The 15,393-nt window shown below is 44.9% G+C and overlaps 1 protein-coding gene across 4 annotated transcripts in view; it reads right to left on the bottom strand.

Annotated features, from left to right (window-relative positions):
* Nucleotides 1-8,187: 8,187 nt before the first annotated feature.
* The window catches only part of Calcb (calcitonin-related polypeptide, beta), a 91,080-nt gene continuing 83,874 nt past the window's right edge, over nt 8,188-15,393 (bottom strand). Inside the window, exons 1-7 of one of the 4 annotated variants that reach the window (XM_087608713.1) lie at nt 14,466-14,587; nt 13,349-13,602; nt 12,994-13,192; nt 11,871-11,966; nt 11,473-11,628; nt 9,369-9,551; nt 8,191-8,650 (exon numbers count right to left, since the gene is read on the bottom strand). In XM_087608713.1, coding sequence (XP_087464839.1) covers nt 9,392-9,551; nt 11,473-11,628; nt 11,871-11,966; nt 12,994-13,172 — 591 coding nt within the window. In that variant the 5' untranslated portion in view covers nt 13,173-13,192; nt 13,349-13,602; nt 14,466-14,587 and the 3' untranslated portion in view covers nt 8,191-8,650; nt 9,369-9,391. Of the gene's footprint in view, nt 8,651-9,368; nt 9,552-11,472; nt 11,629-11,870; nt 11,967-12,993; nt 13,193-13,348; nt 13,603-13,833; nt 13,910-14,465; nt 14,588-15,393 lie in introns of those variants that run through there. The other 3 variants (XM_087608689.1, NM_138513.3, NM_001429731.1) reach the window with 3 other exon arrangements.

Below are 15,393 nucleotides of genomic sequence, written 5' to 3'. Positions count from 1 at the left end.
GCCCAGGTCCAGATGGGTTTAGTGCAGAATTCTATCAAACCTTCATAGAAGACCTCATACCAATATTATCCAAACTATTCCACAAAATTGAAACAGATGGAGCCCTACCGAATTCCTTCTACGAATCTACAATTACTCTTATACCTAAACCACACAAAGACACAACAAAGAAAGAGAACTTCAGACCAATTTCCCTTATGAATATCGACGCAAAAATACTCAATAAAATTCTGGCAAACCGAATTCAAGAGCACATCAAAACAATCATCCACCATGATCAAGTAGGCTTCATCCCAGGCATGCAGGGATGGTTTAATATACGGAAAACCATCAACGTGATCCATTATATAAACAAACTGAAAGAACAGAACCACATGATCATTTCATTAGATGCTGAGAAAGCATTTGACAAAATTCAACACCCCTTCATGATAAAAGTCCTGGAAAGAATAGGAATTCAAGGCCCATACCTAAACATAGTAAAAGCCATATACAGCAAACCAGTTGCTAACATTAAACTAAATGGAGAGAAACTTGAAGCAATCCCACTAAAATCAGGGACTAGACAAGGCTGCCCACTCTCTCCCTACTTATTCAATATAGTTCTTGAAGTTCTAGCCAGAGCAATCAGACAACAAAAGGAGATCAAAGGGATACAGATCGGAAAAGAAGAGGTCAAAATATCACTATTTGCAGATGATATGATAGTATATTTAAGTGATCCCAAAAGTTCCACCAGAGAACTACTAAAGCTGATAAACAACTTCAGCAAAGTGGCTGGGTATAAAATTAACTCAAATAAATCAGTTGCCTTCCTCTATACAAAAGAGAAACAAGCCGAGAAAGAAATTAGGGAAACGACACCCTTCATAATAGACCCAAATAATATAAAGTACCTCGGTGTGACTTTAACCAAGCAAGTAAAAGATCTGTACAATAAGAACTTCAAGTCACTGAAGAAAGAAATTGAAGAAGACCTCAGAAGATGGAAAGATCTCCCATGCTCATGGATTGGCAGGATTAATATAGTAAAAATGGCCATTTTACCAAAAGCAATCTACAGATTCAATGCAATCCCCATCAAAATACCAATCCAATTCTTCAAAGAGTTAGACAGAACAATTTGCAAATTCATCTGGAATAACAAAAAACCCAGGATAGCTAAAGCTATCCTCAACAATAAAAGGACTTCAGGGGGAATCACTATCCCTGAACTCAAGCAGTATTACAGAGCAATAGTGATAAAAACTGCATGGTATTGGTACAGAGACAGACAGATAGACCAATGGAATAGAATTGAAGACCCAGAAATGAACCCACACACCTATGGTCACTTGATTTTTGACAAAGGAGCCAAAACCATCCAATGGAAAAAAGATAGCATTTTCAGCAAATGGTGCTGGTTCAACTGGAGGGCAACATGTAGAAGAATGCAGATCGATCCATGCTTATCACCCTGTACAAAGCTTAAGTCGAAGTGGATCAAGGACCTCCACATCAAACCAGACACACTCAAACTAATAGAAGAAAAACTAGGGAAGCATCTGGAACACATGGGCACTGGAAAAAATTTCCTGAACAAAACACCAATGGCTTATGCTCTAAGATCAAGAATTGACAAATGGGATCTCATAAAACTGCAAAGCTTCTGTAAGGCAAAGGACACTGTGGTTAGGACAAAACGGCAACCAACAGATTGGGAAAAGATCTTTACCAACCCTACAACAGATAGAGGCCTTATATCCAAAATATACAAAGAACTCAAGAAGTTAGACCGCAGGGAAACAAATAACCCTATTAAAAAATGGGGTTCAGAGCTAAACAAAGAATTCACAGCTGAGGAATGCCGAATGGCTGAGAAACACCTAAAGAAATGTTCAACATCTTTAGTCATAAGGGAAATGCAAATCAAAACAACCCTGAGATTTCACCTCACACCAGTGCGATTGGCTAAGATCAAAAACTCAGGTGACAGCAGATGCTGGCGAGGTTGTGGAGAAAGAGGAACACTCCTCCATTGTTGGTGGGATTGCAGACTGGTAAAACCATTCTGGAAATCAGTCTGGAGGTTCCTCAGAAAATTGGACATTGAACTGCCTGAGGATCCAGCTATACCTCTCTTGGGCATATACCCAAAAGATGCCTCAACATATAAAAGAGACACGTGCTCCACTATGTTCATCGCAGCCTTATTTATAATAGCCAGAAAATGGAAAGAACCCAGATGCCCTTCAACAGAGGAATGGATACAGAAAATGTGGTACATCTACACAATGGAATACTACTCAGCTATCAAAAACAACGAGTTTATGAAATTCGTAGGCAAATGGTTGGAACTGGAAAATATCATCCTGAGTGAACTAACCCAATCACAGAAAGACATACATGGTATGCACTCATTGATAAGTGGCTATTAGCCCAAATGCTTGAATTACCCTAGATCCCTAGAACAAACGAAACTCAAGACGGATGATCAAAATGTGAATGCTTCACTCCTTCTTTAAATGAGGAAAAAGAATACCCTTGGCAGGGAAGGGAGAGGCAAAGATTAAAACAGAGACTGAAGGAACACCCATTCAGAGCCTGTCCCACATTTGGCCCATACATATACAGCCACCCAATTGGACTAGATGGATGAAGCAAAGAAGTGCAGACCGACAGGAGCCGGATGTAGATCGCTCCTGAGAGACACAGCCAGAATACAGCAAATACAGAGGCGAATGCCAGCAGCAAACCACTGAACCGAGAATAGGTCCCCTATTGAAGGAATCAGAGAAAGAACTGGAAGAGCTTGAAGGGGCTCGAGACCCCAAAAGTACAACAATGCCAAGCAACCAGAGCTTCCAGGGACTAAGCCACTACCTAAAGACTATACATGGACTGACCCTGGACTCTGACCCCATAGGTAGCAATGAATATCCTAGTAAGAGCACCAGTGGAAGGGGAAGCCCTGGGTCCTGCTAAGACTGAACCCCCAGTGAACTAGTCTATGGGGGGAGGGCGGCAATGGTGGGAGGGTTGGGAGGGGAACACCCATAAGGAAGGGGAGGGGGGAGGGGGATGTTTGCCCGGAAATCGGGAAAGGGAATAACACTCGAAATGTATATAAGAAATACTCAAGTTAATAAAAAAAAAAAAAAAAGAATAAACATAATTAACGTTAATGTGGACTGCATTGTTTACTGCTACATAACAAATTATCCCAACATGTAGGGTCTGTAAACAACCAGTATCTTTCCAGTCTGCGTGGGTGAGGAATTGAGGATGGCCTGGCTGGGTGGTCTTTGCTTCGTGCCTGTCATGAGGCTGCAGTCATCTAGACATGGCTTTAGAGGATCTGTTTGCAACCTCAGATCCTTGCTGTGTAGACCTCTTGTAAGATGCTTAAATGTCCTCACAAGTTGAGCCAGTAATCAAAGGGAGACAGGAAGAAGCCATAATACTTACATCTACTAGATTATCACATGTCATTTTTACTTCCTCTACCACATTTTATTTTCTAGAAGGATATTTCTAAATAGAACAGAAGGAGGAAGGGAGACTTTTGATGTCATGTTTTAAAGAGCTTAGTATTAAAGAACTTGTAGATAGGTTTTAAACTGCTGCAAAGAAAGAGTGGGATATCAGCTCTCACCATTCCAACTGAGCATTATGCTACAGGTTCCAGGAAATGCAGTAGGTTCAGAAAAACAAGTGAGAGGAGAATGAAAAAGAAAAAGGAAAAGGAAAGAGCACTACTGCTCTTAGACATGGGAGAAAATAAATCTTATTGTAGATAAAAGGAAGAGAGCATAGCCAGAGGCAGGAAAATCTGCAAGAGTGAACATGACCAGACTGAGCCATGTGATGATGGTGATTGGGCGGGGTTTGGGACGCAGACCAAGAGACCAGGAAGGTAAAGCTGGATTATATAGAGAAGGGCAGCTGGAGGGGAGGGAAGCCCCGCCCAGGCCCTGGAGTGGGAAGTTTAAGGTAGCAGACAGGGACTGAGGGATTCTAGAACTGGGTACTAGGTCTGCTTTGCTATGTTAGGTAGGCACCTCAGCTTTGCTGAGGTTTGAGACCTCCCAAGAAGTATGTCAACTTGAAAGAAAAAGTAAAATAAGATACAGTGACTCAACTAGCAGAAAGTGTGTGCACAGAAACGTCAGAGTGTGTCACTGCTTACAGGGAAACTCACAGGGTGTGTCAGTTCTCATAGAACCTCACAGTGTGTCACCTCTCACAGAATCTCACAGGATCACCTCACAGAGTGTGTCACCTCTCATAGAACCTCACAGTGTGTCACCTCTCACAGAATCTCACAGGATCACCTCACAGAGTGTGTCACCTCTCACAGAATCTCACAGGATCACCTCACAGAGTGTGTCACCTCTCACAGAATCTCACAGAGTGTGTCACCTCTCACAGAATCTCACAGGACCACCTCACAGAGTGTGTCACCTCTCACAGAATCTCACAGAGTGTGTCACTTCTTACAGAATCGCCCAGAGTGTGTCACTTCTTGGCCTTTTACTAGGATCAAGGGTAGAAAAATAGGAAAGAAACAACAGTGGAAACCAGTGCAATGTATGTGTGAGCTCTGCAGGGTCAGGGAACTCACGGTCAGTCTGTAGAATGTATTACACTAGCAGTGAACAACTGAAAACTTAAATAAATCTAAGTACCATTTTCATAGCACCAAAAATACAATAATTCCAAATCTAGCAAGATCTTCATGCCAAAAAATAAAAAGGTTTTAATGGGAAAAACTGAAGCCCTAAGTTGTTCATGAATTAACTTACATCTTACTAGTATGATGATTGTTCCTACAGTGATCTCTAATCTAACAGAATTCACAAAGTCTCACCCGGAGTTTTGTAGAGACGTACAAGCTAACTTCAAAATGTATCAGCAAAAGGGAATTGTCTAAGCTAGCCAAAATAACTTTGGAAAGTATTGTCGGTGTTGAATAAACCTGCTAGTACTCTTGCTTTCATCCTGCAGGACAAAGATGACGGGCGTAACGGCAAAACGGTGGCAGATATCAAAGAGCCCAGACCGGAATCCAGAGATACACAGTCACAAGCACCAGGGGCAAAGAGAACTTTGTCCTACAGCTCCCACCTTATACTAAAACTAACCCGGAAAGTATCATAGACCTAAATGTAAAATAGAAAATTGTACTTTTTTACGAGAAAATACAAGGTCATCATAACATCATGACCTTGGATTAGGCAAAGAGTTCTTAGATGGGAACCCAAAAGTAAAATTCTTAAGTTTAAAAAAAAATCAAAAAGTTGGACTTCATCAAAAACTTAAAAACTTTTTCTTTGTGAAATATACTAAGAAGATTGAAAAAAGAATTTAAAAATTAGAGGCAAATATTTGAAATAGTATCTTACAAAAACCCTGCACTTATGAAATGAATGTATTTCAAAGCTCAGCAGTAGTAAACTAAATCATCAACTAAAACTCCAACAAAAATAATAAACAAACGTCAAGTGAGCACAGGGGACAAACACCTTCAGTGATTGGTGAACTCAACTTGAACACATTGTTATACACACAGCTATTTTAGGAATTCCCGGGCTTCCATGTGTGGCTGGTGAGAATGCAGAATATTATAACACTTCAGGATTTCCTTATTAAGGTAAATCCACACCTGCCAAACGGTCTGGAAACCCTACTCCCATGTACTTACCTAAAATAAACCAGTTTAGTACATTGTTCTCCTGGGACTGCCATAATAAACTGCCGTGAAGTTAGTCACTAAAACAAACAAACAACAACAAAACAAAACAATAACAAAAAAGAAAGAAAGAAAAACGCAGCAATCTGTTCTCTTTCACTTCTAGAAGCCAAAGATCTAAGGATGCAGCAGGTGCCAGGAAGGTCTCTGCTCCTTCTAGGGACTGGGAGAGTGGTTTCTGGACTCTCCCAGCTTCTGTTAATAACAGTTCCTGGCTCCAGGGGTCCCTTCATTTCCTTGCCTTGCCCCTCTCTGTCTCTTCCTTCCATCATGGTCTCTGTGTTTTCTTCACTTCTAAGGACACACAGGACTTATAGCTTTCGGGGACAATCCAAAATAATCTTATTTTAGCATCCTTAGCTTCCTCTGCAAATACCCTTTGCTCAAAAAAAAAAAAAAGTAACATTTCATCAGTTCTAATAATTAAAATGGGGCATGTCTTTGCAGGCTCTTCATTGAGCCCACATTGTTTATTGTCACATTAAAATCTGTCTGAATGTTTACCACACCTCTTCTCACAAGTCTCAGAAGCCAGAAGCATCCCACCCGTCGTTCAGTGGGAAAGGAAATTGATTAGGGTTCATCTCTCTAATTGTTTCAAGACTTGGCGATTCAGTGATAAATATTATGACATAGAAAACTGTCAGATGCATTCTGTGAAGGAAAAGAAGCCAGACTCAAGACTTTATACTGGCTCCATTGACTTGACATTCAGGAGGAGTCAAGCCCATGGGTCTGGATCAGCTGAGACTGTGGCTGAGGGAGCAGCTGAGCGCAAAGAGAAGCTGGAGGGTTTGGCAAGTGGTGTAATTGCTTTATGTCCTCATTGCGCTGACTCCATGCTCAAGGACTTGCTCCCAGAACACACACCAAAATAAATGAACTTTTCAATATGCAAACATAAAATTATAAAACTGAAATGAAACCCTGTGGCTGGGACTCTGCCAGACACAATTTTCTCTTCCCAGCTAGACCCCCTTTAGACTCTCTCAATTGGAGTTCCTAAAAGAACTTCAGAAGCCCAACCCAAGAAGGATCTGTCTCCGTCCAATCTCAATGTCTGGTTCTGTCAGCACCACTCACGTACTAACTTACTCTGGCATTAAAATTGTTTCTAATTCCTAGCTTGGTTTAGTGTTTCTGAACTTCTAGAACATTCTGGATGCACCTCCTCCGCTATCCACCCAAGAGATATCTATGTCTGCACTCTTAGAACAATCTTGCATCACCTCAGTACCCAACCAAGAGAGACCGGCATCTGCTAATTTCCCTTCTCAGTGGACTAAGAATCTTCCAAGTCTCTCAGTTCTCCTTCCTCTAGCCCATAAATGGTAACCTCGTATTTCATGTTTTCTTTGGCTTTTCCAGCACTCTAACACCTATTTGTGCCACTGCTATATTAAATGCTTCCAGTTAAAATGACCAGTGCATTTTTTTTTGCTAGCTACCAATAGAAATCTGCAGTCTTTTAGAGGCCACATAGAACCCTACATGATCTGTCACCTTCATCTCTAACCTCATCAGCTTCTTCCCCATCACTCCCTCAATGTATGCCAGTCACTTCACAGAAATTGCATGTCAACCTCACCACAGCAATGCAGGAAACTCTCGCCCAGATAATCCAGTCTCTTTTGCCAATTGGTTGTAAAAGAAAGGCAGATGGAGAGGAACCTCTACATCAAATGGGTCTTAAGGTATGAACTAGAAGCAATACAAAGACTCAGTATCGGCCAAAGTGGATGTATAAAGATCTAGGGAAGGTTGTACCATTACTGTGTGTGTTTTAGGAGTAATGAACGTGCTTATTTTCCTTGTTAAATAGATCTTGGCTATGATCAGCATCTTGGCCACTTAAAAATGCACAGTGAAATCTTTATAGATGTGCTGATTCAACAATACACTGGGTAGGAGGAGAGTGTAGAGGACCATAGAGTAGCAACACTGTTACTGATCGTTCTTGAAACCAAGTAAGGGGTACAAAAGACTTCATTATTATACATAAGTACATTATATGCCTAAACTTTTATGTATCTCCAGAATGAAGGGTCTACCATGTCAGGCAGGAAAGCCAAAGGATAGGTTACAGATATCTGGAAAATATCAGAAGCATTGTTAAAAACATAAGGCATGGTGGCTTCTACTGTACGTTTAAACACCATCACAAATCCATCACAGTTTATTCATGTGACCTTGAATCTTACCTCTTCGTGCCTTTATTTCCTCAAATAAGGGTATCTTCTTATGGCATGGTCATGAATATTAAGGCAATTCACCGGTATATGACGATTCCTTAGAATAATAAACAATACTAAACACCCAAAAGTATTTACCACCACCACCACCACCACCACCACCACCACCACCACCACTACTACTACTACTACTACTACTACTACTACTACTACTACTACTACTACATAGGAAAACAAGTCGAAATGGACCACCACAGACTCAAAAAATGTATCCAAAATATGTTTTTTAATCTTGATGAAGTTCACAAATGGTACAATTTTGACATTTCCTTAAATAAATTTACAGTTATGTTCTGAGACATCAAGGCACAGCATCTCCTCTACTACAAGTCCCAGTGGCTACAAGAGGCAGTGATATCACGTCTCCCTGAGGTTCACCAGAGCTGCTACCATCGTCTGGACGGCTCTTGGAGAACCTATTTGGTTTGCTGCAAAGGATGCCAGCAGGAGACACCATCATATTTGACTGGCCATAGACTCAGTATAAAAATGATGCAAACGAACACAGAATTAACTCATTTATACTTGGTTTCATTTCTCTCAAGTGACAATGGTGTTTTCCCTCAGTATCTTTCAGGATGCAAACATACACATCGTCCATGGGGCCTTCTCATAGGGTTGTTGTTAATAAAAATTAATAGGCGTGGTGAGTTCAACTTTATGTAACCTGAGATAAAGAGAAACAAAAAAGGGAAAGGAAGAAAAGGCAAGAGGAGGGGAAAGAAGAGAGGGAAAGAGTGAAAATAAGGGAAAGAAGAAGGATTAGACATGTGAGTAGCCACGAATATTCCTAAAAGTGCTGACTTACGTAAATGGCTCCTCCACTAAGCTGCCTCATGAATTCTGAATACAGAGTGTGAGGAGGTCTATGACACTGTCCCTATTAGTACTGGAAGTGGTGCTGGGTGTTCTAGAGACCCCAAAATCTCAGCACTTGGAAGTTGGGGCAGGAGGATCAGGAATTCAAAGTCAGCTTTATATACTGAGAAGAAAGCCAGCCTGGGCTACTTGAGACTATCGCAAAAGCAGAAAAGACAACACAGATCCTGGTAGTGACGTGCTTATGGGCAACTCCAACCAAGAGTAGAGCCCTGCCAAAGCCAGCCCAGGGACAGCACTGGGTAAGGTTTGCAGGCCCTTCCCTGTCCACCTCCAGGCAGCATTTCTCCTCTTTCTCTTCTCAGCAACAAGACACTTCTGCGTGATCTCTCCTGCCTTTCCGATTTCATTTTCAAACTCAGTTTGAGAAAGAACTCACTACCTCAGAAAGAAAACTTGTATTAAAGATACAGGGACCCCCCAAGGCCCTACCACAGTCAGTGGGCTTCGGAATGTAGATCTTACCTCACAAATCCTTCCCCTCCCAATCCAGAGTATAAAATCACCTTCTTCCTGGAGCGTTAGTTCCTCAGACCCGAAGGTCCCTGCGGCGCCGGCCAAAGGCTTTGGAGCCCACATTGGTGGGCACAAAGTTGTCCTTCACCACACCTCCCGACCTGCTCAGCAAGCCTGCCAGCCGATGGGTCACACAGGTGGCGGTGTTGCAGGATCTCTTCTGGGAAATGACACTGATATTCGGGATGGAAGAAGAAAAGAAGTCTTGTCAGTGAGAGCTGGGGAGTTCCTACCCCCTGGAAACTCTATATGGAGAACTGCAGTCCTTCGACATGCCACTTAATGGTGTTTCTCCTAAGTGCATTTATCAAAGCTGTTCAGGGAAATGATCTGAGAGTCTTTGCCAGAAACTCTTTCCCAAACCATCACCAAATACACACACACACACACACACACACACACACACACACACACACACTCCATGGTGTTCTCTCTCTCTCTCTCTCTCTCTCTCTCTCTCTCACACACACACACACACACACACACACACACATTCCATGGTGTTCTCTCTCTCTCTCTCTCTCTCTCTCTCTCTCTCTCACACACACACACACACACACATTCCATGGTGTTCTCTCTCTCTCTCTCTCTCTCTCTCTCTCTCACACACACACACACACACACACATGCACACACACACACACACACGCACACACACACACACACACACACACACACCCTCTTACCTAGCTGAAGCTAAGAGCAGCATTTGTAGCATTGGCTCAGAAGCACTTATCTGATCCTTAGCACGCTTGTTGCTATAGCTGCATCACGGAGATGGCCCATCAAGCCCTGTGCCCAGCTCCCCTGAAACTACACCTACTTCCTAGGCCCCGGCCACTCACAAGCTTCAGATGTTGACCGACCAAAGCAATGATCACTACAACTCTGATTCTTCTAGAAAAATAAGTGAGATGTAAGGGATGTGCTCATTTCAGTGTTGAGGAACAGGTAATGAACAGCTACCTAAAGGCCCAGAAGATTCCCTCACTGCCTCTTACTTTGGCCCTTGCCCTCTCCACTCCGAGTCACTGACATTCTCAGACACACTGAAGCTGCTATTGCCAGCTTGCAGAGAACACATGTGCAACAGATTTAAAAGCAGGACCAAGAGAGGAGACCGGGAAAGACTCAGACAGTTCCGGTGGCCTCTTGGATGCTTCAAATCAAGCACAACGGACAACCTGCAAACAACCTGTTGTATTCTTTCCTTCTGTGGTGTTTCAGGCCTGGAGTCCATACCAGAGAAGGAGGGAAAGTTTGGGTCCTGCACCTACATGCCCAGAACTCATGTATTTAGATTCTCACTTAGATCTGGGGATGTCCAGGCTGCAGGCAGGGAAAACATGTCAAACAGCACTGTGCACCAGGGGCTGATCTCATGGGCAGAGTCCGCAGGTTAAATTAGGCAGGGGGAGTAGAAGTTGGGGCAGGAGATGGTAGAGGTAGGATTTCCAACAGACTCCACTGGGAAGGTTTGGAGTTGCAGTAAGCTAGGACAGTGTGGGGAAGGGGGAAAAAGGAGTGACTCTCTCTCTGGATTTCCATGTGCTGTTTGTCTTTCATGCTGTCAGGGGTTTCTTGGGGTGGGGGTGCAGGTCAACACACGCTTTCTCTTGGGTAGTGCTGGAGCCAGGCCAGGATTGGCCTATTTCAGGGCTGAGAGCACATGGGCAGCTGACCCTGGAACAACATGTACATCTATAGATGCCCCAGACCTACCTCAAAAGCTGTGCTACCTGTCCCAGACACCCCCACCCCTACAACTTTTCCTTGCAAGTGTGAAATGAAGGCTCCGTGCCAGAACAATAAATGTTTGAAGCTGTTAGAATGTCCTGAAATTCTAGTCCATCCTCTGGCATCACACTGACCAGGCTGACCTGAGCCAGTTCAGCGATGTTTTTCCATCGCTGCAAGTCCAACTCCTTTCTACATCTCATTTCCTTTCCCAAGAGTCTTTAGGAGAAAGCAACATTGTAATGAGCCCCTCTGTCAGCATTGGAACCTCTGTCTTTCATGGAGGCTGGGACTCAAGGTTAGTTCCTTGGACTGCTGGCCAGTGTCTCTCTACCTCTGAATATGTGGGTGCCTTACCTGGAGGAGGAGCCTTTCCTGGAGCCCTCAGTCTCTTGCTCCTCCTGTTCCAGCTTCCTGGCCTTCTGTTCATAGTCCTGTATCAATGCAGCAAGCAAGAGGTGTTTTTCCTGGTCGCTGAGGGTGCCCAGGTCTAGGCTGCTCTCCAAAGCTGACCTGTGGAGGTAGAAATCAGGGCAGGTTCTGATTCCCTGCCTTTCACTTCCCCAAGTAAGAAGCCAAGTTTCCCTAGCCCTTGCTTCTTCCCTAGGGGCATAGTGGTCTGGTCATTAGGCCAGAGCCCACATGAGGGCGCTGAACTCCCAATAACCGAGTGGGGCTACAGAGCCCCAGAGCTGACATACCCCAGGGGCTGCAGGAGGGGAGCCAAACTGCACTACTGATTCAGGTTAATTTACCTGAAAGGGGCTGCCTGGAGGCTGCTGGCCAGGCACAGGACCCACATGCTGCTGAGAGCCAGAAAAGGAAAGAACTTCCAGAAGTCCATGGTGTCTCTGTAAAAAGAGAAGAATGGTTCAAATGCTCTCGGACTATAGACCCAGGTCTTGTTCTCCTACCACACTGCCCTGATAACTCTTTCTTCACCTCCGCTACTACTCTTGAAGATTCTCAAAAGATACCCTGTAGTGCGTGGCTTGATAGAGCAGGAACGAGTGGGGGAGGTTCTCATTTTCTGCTCTGTGTAAGAAGACGGAAGAGCTACAGGCATTCATTTGCCCCCAACTTGCAGGAGAACACACCTGCTGCGTCCCTTTTGCTCTCATTTGTGAAGAAACCAAGAACCACCCAGAGCTCCCTGCTCCTGACTGCGCCCGCTTCTATGGGCTGAAATTATTATAACCACCTTTTCTGAGCTGTTGCCCTGGGGAGGAACAGTAACTTGGAACTAATCCCTCTCTTCATCTGCAGAGTTGGGAGAATTTTTAAATCCCAGTTAAAGTATCTCAGAACTGCAGACGTGCAGTTTAGCAGCTGGTGCTGGACTCCTCCTCCCCGCGGTGAGACCCAGATGCTTGCTGATAACACCAGGATGCTAAAGGCTGGAAACGTCTGAGAAAAAAGGTCCGTGCTCTCCAATCCCCGTCCAAGGAGCTCCATCCCCAAACTGGTTAGGGTGCAGCAAGACCACCTGTCCTCAAGGAAGGGGCCACAGAAGCTCCTAGATAGGGTCGCCCAGCTTCCAGGGCTCCTGAGTAGTCCTAAGGGTCCCGCTTACTTTAGTTAAGAGAAACCGTCAATACCGTACTTTCTGACTGGAGCACCGGCTGCAGGAAGGTGGAAATGGATGTGGAATGATAGGAAACAGGGACCCCAAGTAGAGCGGGGTGTGGTGACTTGCACATCCGTGGGATGCTGAGAAAGGAGAATCTTAGCGCGTTTGAGAGGATACCAACCTGAGCTATAAAGTGAGTGCCAGGCCAACTTGGACTACAGTGTGAAATACTGTATCAAAAAGAGCCGCAACAAAAGGAAACAAGCTAAAGAGAGAGAGCTGTATGGGTTGAGAAGTTAGTTTCTTACCTGGTAGTCCGAGTGTTGGAACAGTGAGAGCGAAGTGTCCACTCCAGAAGAGCACACACGGGTGTAGGCGTCTTGTCCCCAGAGCCCTGGTCTCTTATTCTCTGATCTCGAGGGTGTGGGGGGGTCCGCAGTAGCTCTCTCCACCAATCAGAGCTCTGACCGAGCTTCCATAACGTCATAGCTGGAGCTACTTGCACTTCTGCAGGAGGGAGGCAGCAGTCCACTCCCTGTCTTTAAGGTCATTGCTGAGGATCGGGGTAAGGGTAGGGTTGGGAGTGGGGGTGGGGGTGGGGTAAGAATACAGAGAGGGTAAATCCGTCCAGAATGTGAGCAAACCGGAGCTTGGCGTCACTACCTCTTTAATGCCGGAACTCCAGCTTGCAACCTTTTGCCTCCCACTCCATGGGGGCCTGAACCTCATGGCTGGACTCCCCAGCAGGATGAGCAGCACTCCCGGGTTCTAAGAGGATTCAAAAGATACATCCAGGAAGATGGGTGTCGCGGGAAGGAGCGGGTCCTAGGATCCATTAGGGTACCTCTGACACGCCTGCCCCAAATGGTCACTCTAGCAGTGAGTGCTTCGCCTCACTCACCTAAAAAGGGTAGAAACTAGAGAGTAGAGGGGGGCAGGTTAACAGATTGAACAGGGAACTGGTCTTTCTCCTGCCGTACCAGACCCTCTAAATCCTACACTATGGTTTTTGCATACCTCCCACCACAACCCTCAACCCCCATCCCCCCACCTACCCACCCCCGCCCCATTCAAATCCAAGACCTCACACTGCCCGCAACAACTGTGTGTAGATTAAAGCACTTCCCCAGTGCCCCTGGCAAATTTGCCTAGCAACCAGACTGGTGCCCAGGTCGCAGCTCCCCTCCTCTCCCCTCCATCTCCACCACTCCACTCTGCAACGCTTGAGAGCTGAGCCAAGGTCCTAGCTTATCACCTGAGCAGACGTGGCAACCCAGGAGCCAGCAGGGAACTTTTCACAATCGCTCAGCTGCTGGTTAAATATCTGTAGGTTCAAGCATCAGACAGCCAGGCAGTGGGAAGTTGCCTTTGGCTCACTCTGTCACTGAGGAATACTCTAGTTCACTTGCCTTCAGCAGAAGGCTGTGTGCATGCACTCACCCAAATCAGTTGAGCTCCAGCCAAAAATAATTTCATATTTCTGCTCTCAGAAACAGGCATGAATTATGTCCCCAACCATGGACATCAATAAATGCACACCCAAGGAAAGAAATTAAGTATCTCCTGTTTTCCTAAGCTAGGTTTTAAGAGTTCATTTTGCCCATTCTCCCTATTCCCAGGTGTGTGAAGATAACGCCTGTGCCAGAAGTTACTAGAAAGTGAAAAGACACCCACTCCTAAGGCTACAGGCTTTCCTTCTCCATTGTTTGATTGCAGCACCAGGACTCCCCAAAATGCCCAGATTGCCGGGGTTTCCAGCAATGTGTGGGAAAGACTTTACCTGTGGCTTGTGGAGATCCACACCTGGCCTTCAGTTTCTGAGAATCAGAAAGGAACTCAATATGTTTGCTCAGGTCCTCTGAGTCACTTTCTGATTCAGGTCCTAGACATTAGCACAAAGGCAGATGATACATACCACCCTCCCCCAATTGAAAAACCCCAACTGGGAAATTCCCACTGGCCTCCAGTCCCCAATACAGTGAGGAGAATGGGAGACAGTTTCCCCCAGGAAGCTAGATGTAGATCAAGTTGCCCCCAGCAGAGGCATAGGATAGCTTTGTAATGATTCTTTTGTAATTGGTACAGCATTCTACCAATGTTCTCTAAAGGAATTTCTTCATGAAAGGAAGGTCTCTCTGCGTGCAGATTGTTGACTTCACTTCTGGATGGAAGGAGAATAATGGAAATGACCTTTGTTTGAGGGTCTTCTCTCCCAAAGTCCTACAAGTAATAGGTGACATCTGTGTCCCCCTTCTGGATTTTGGGCCTGAAAAATGACTGTAGACTGCAAAGGAGACTCTGTGATGTTAAGAGTATCTGTACCCTGCACCACCCATCCCCATACCTCTGTCACTGCCTCTGGAGTCTGGCAAAGCTGTGGTGCAGTAACTGAAGGCAGCATCATTTTCCATGGTCACTCAGCCACCATTAAACGGAGAGAGTGGATGAAGATGGCCTCACTCCTAGCTTTCCAGCCTGACCCAGTCATCAGTAACACGCATGAGGAAGCAGGAAGTAAGTAGAGAAATATATCAGGAATCTTGGTACGGTCTGTTAAGAAAACCTTAAAATTTTTATTTGGGAGAACATGGAACCTTTGAGATTAGACACTGGGAGGTCCATATGGTCTCCAAAGACAAGATCTTCAACACCAGGACTCTTCAGAAGTCTTAAGACAGAGGGCAGCCAGGAGCACAGCTCCCAGCTAT

The sequence above is a fragment of the Rattus norvegicus genome, chromosome 1 (assembly GCF_021556685.1).
Source record: "Rattus norvegicus strain SHRSP/BbbUtx chromosome 1, alternate assembly SHRSP_T2T, whole genome shotgun sequence".
NCBI classification, from domain to species: Eukaryota; Metazoa; Chordata; class Mammalia; order Rodentia; family Muridae; genus Rattus; species Rattus norvegicus.
This window is presented reverse-complemented; position numbering and strand designations above follow the sequence as displayed.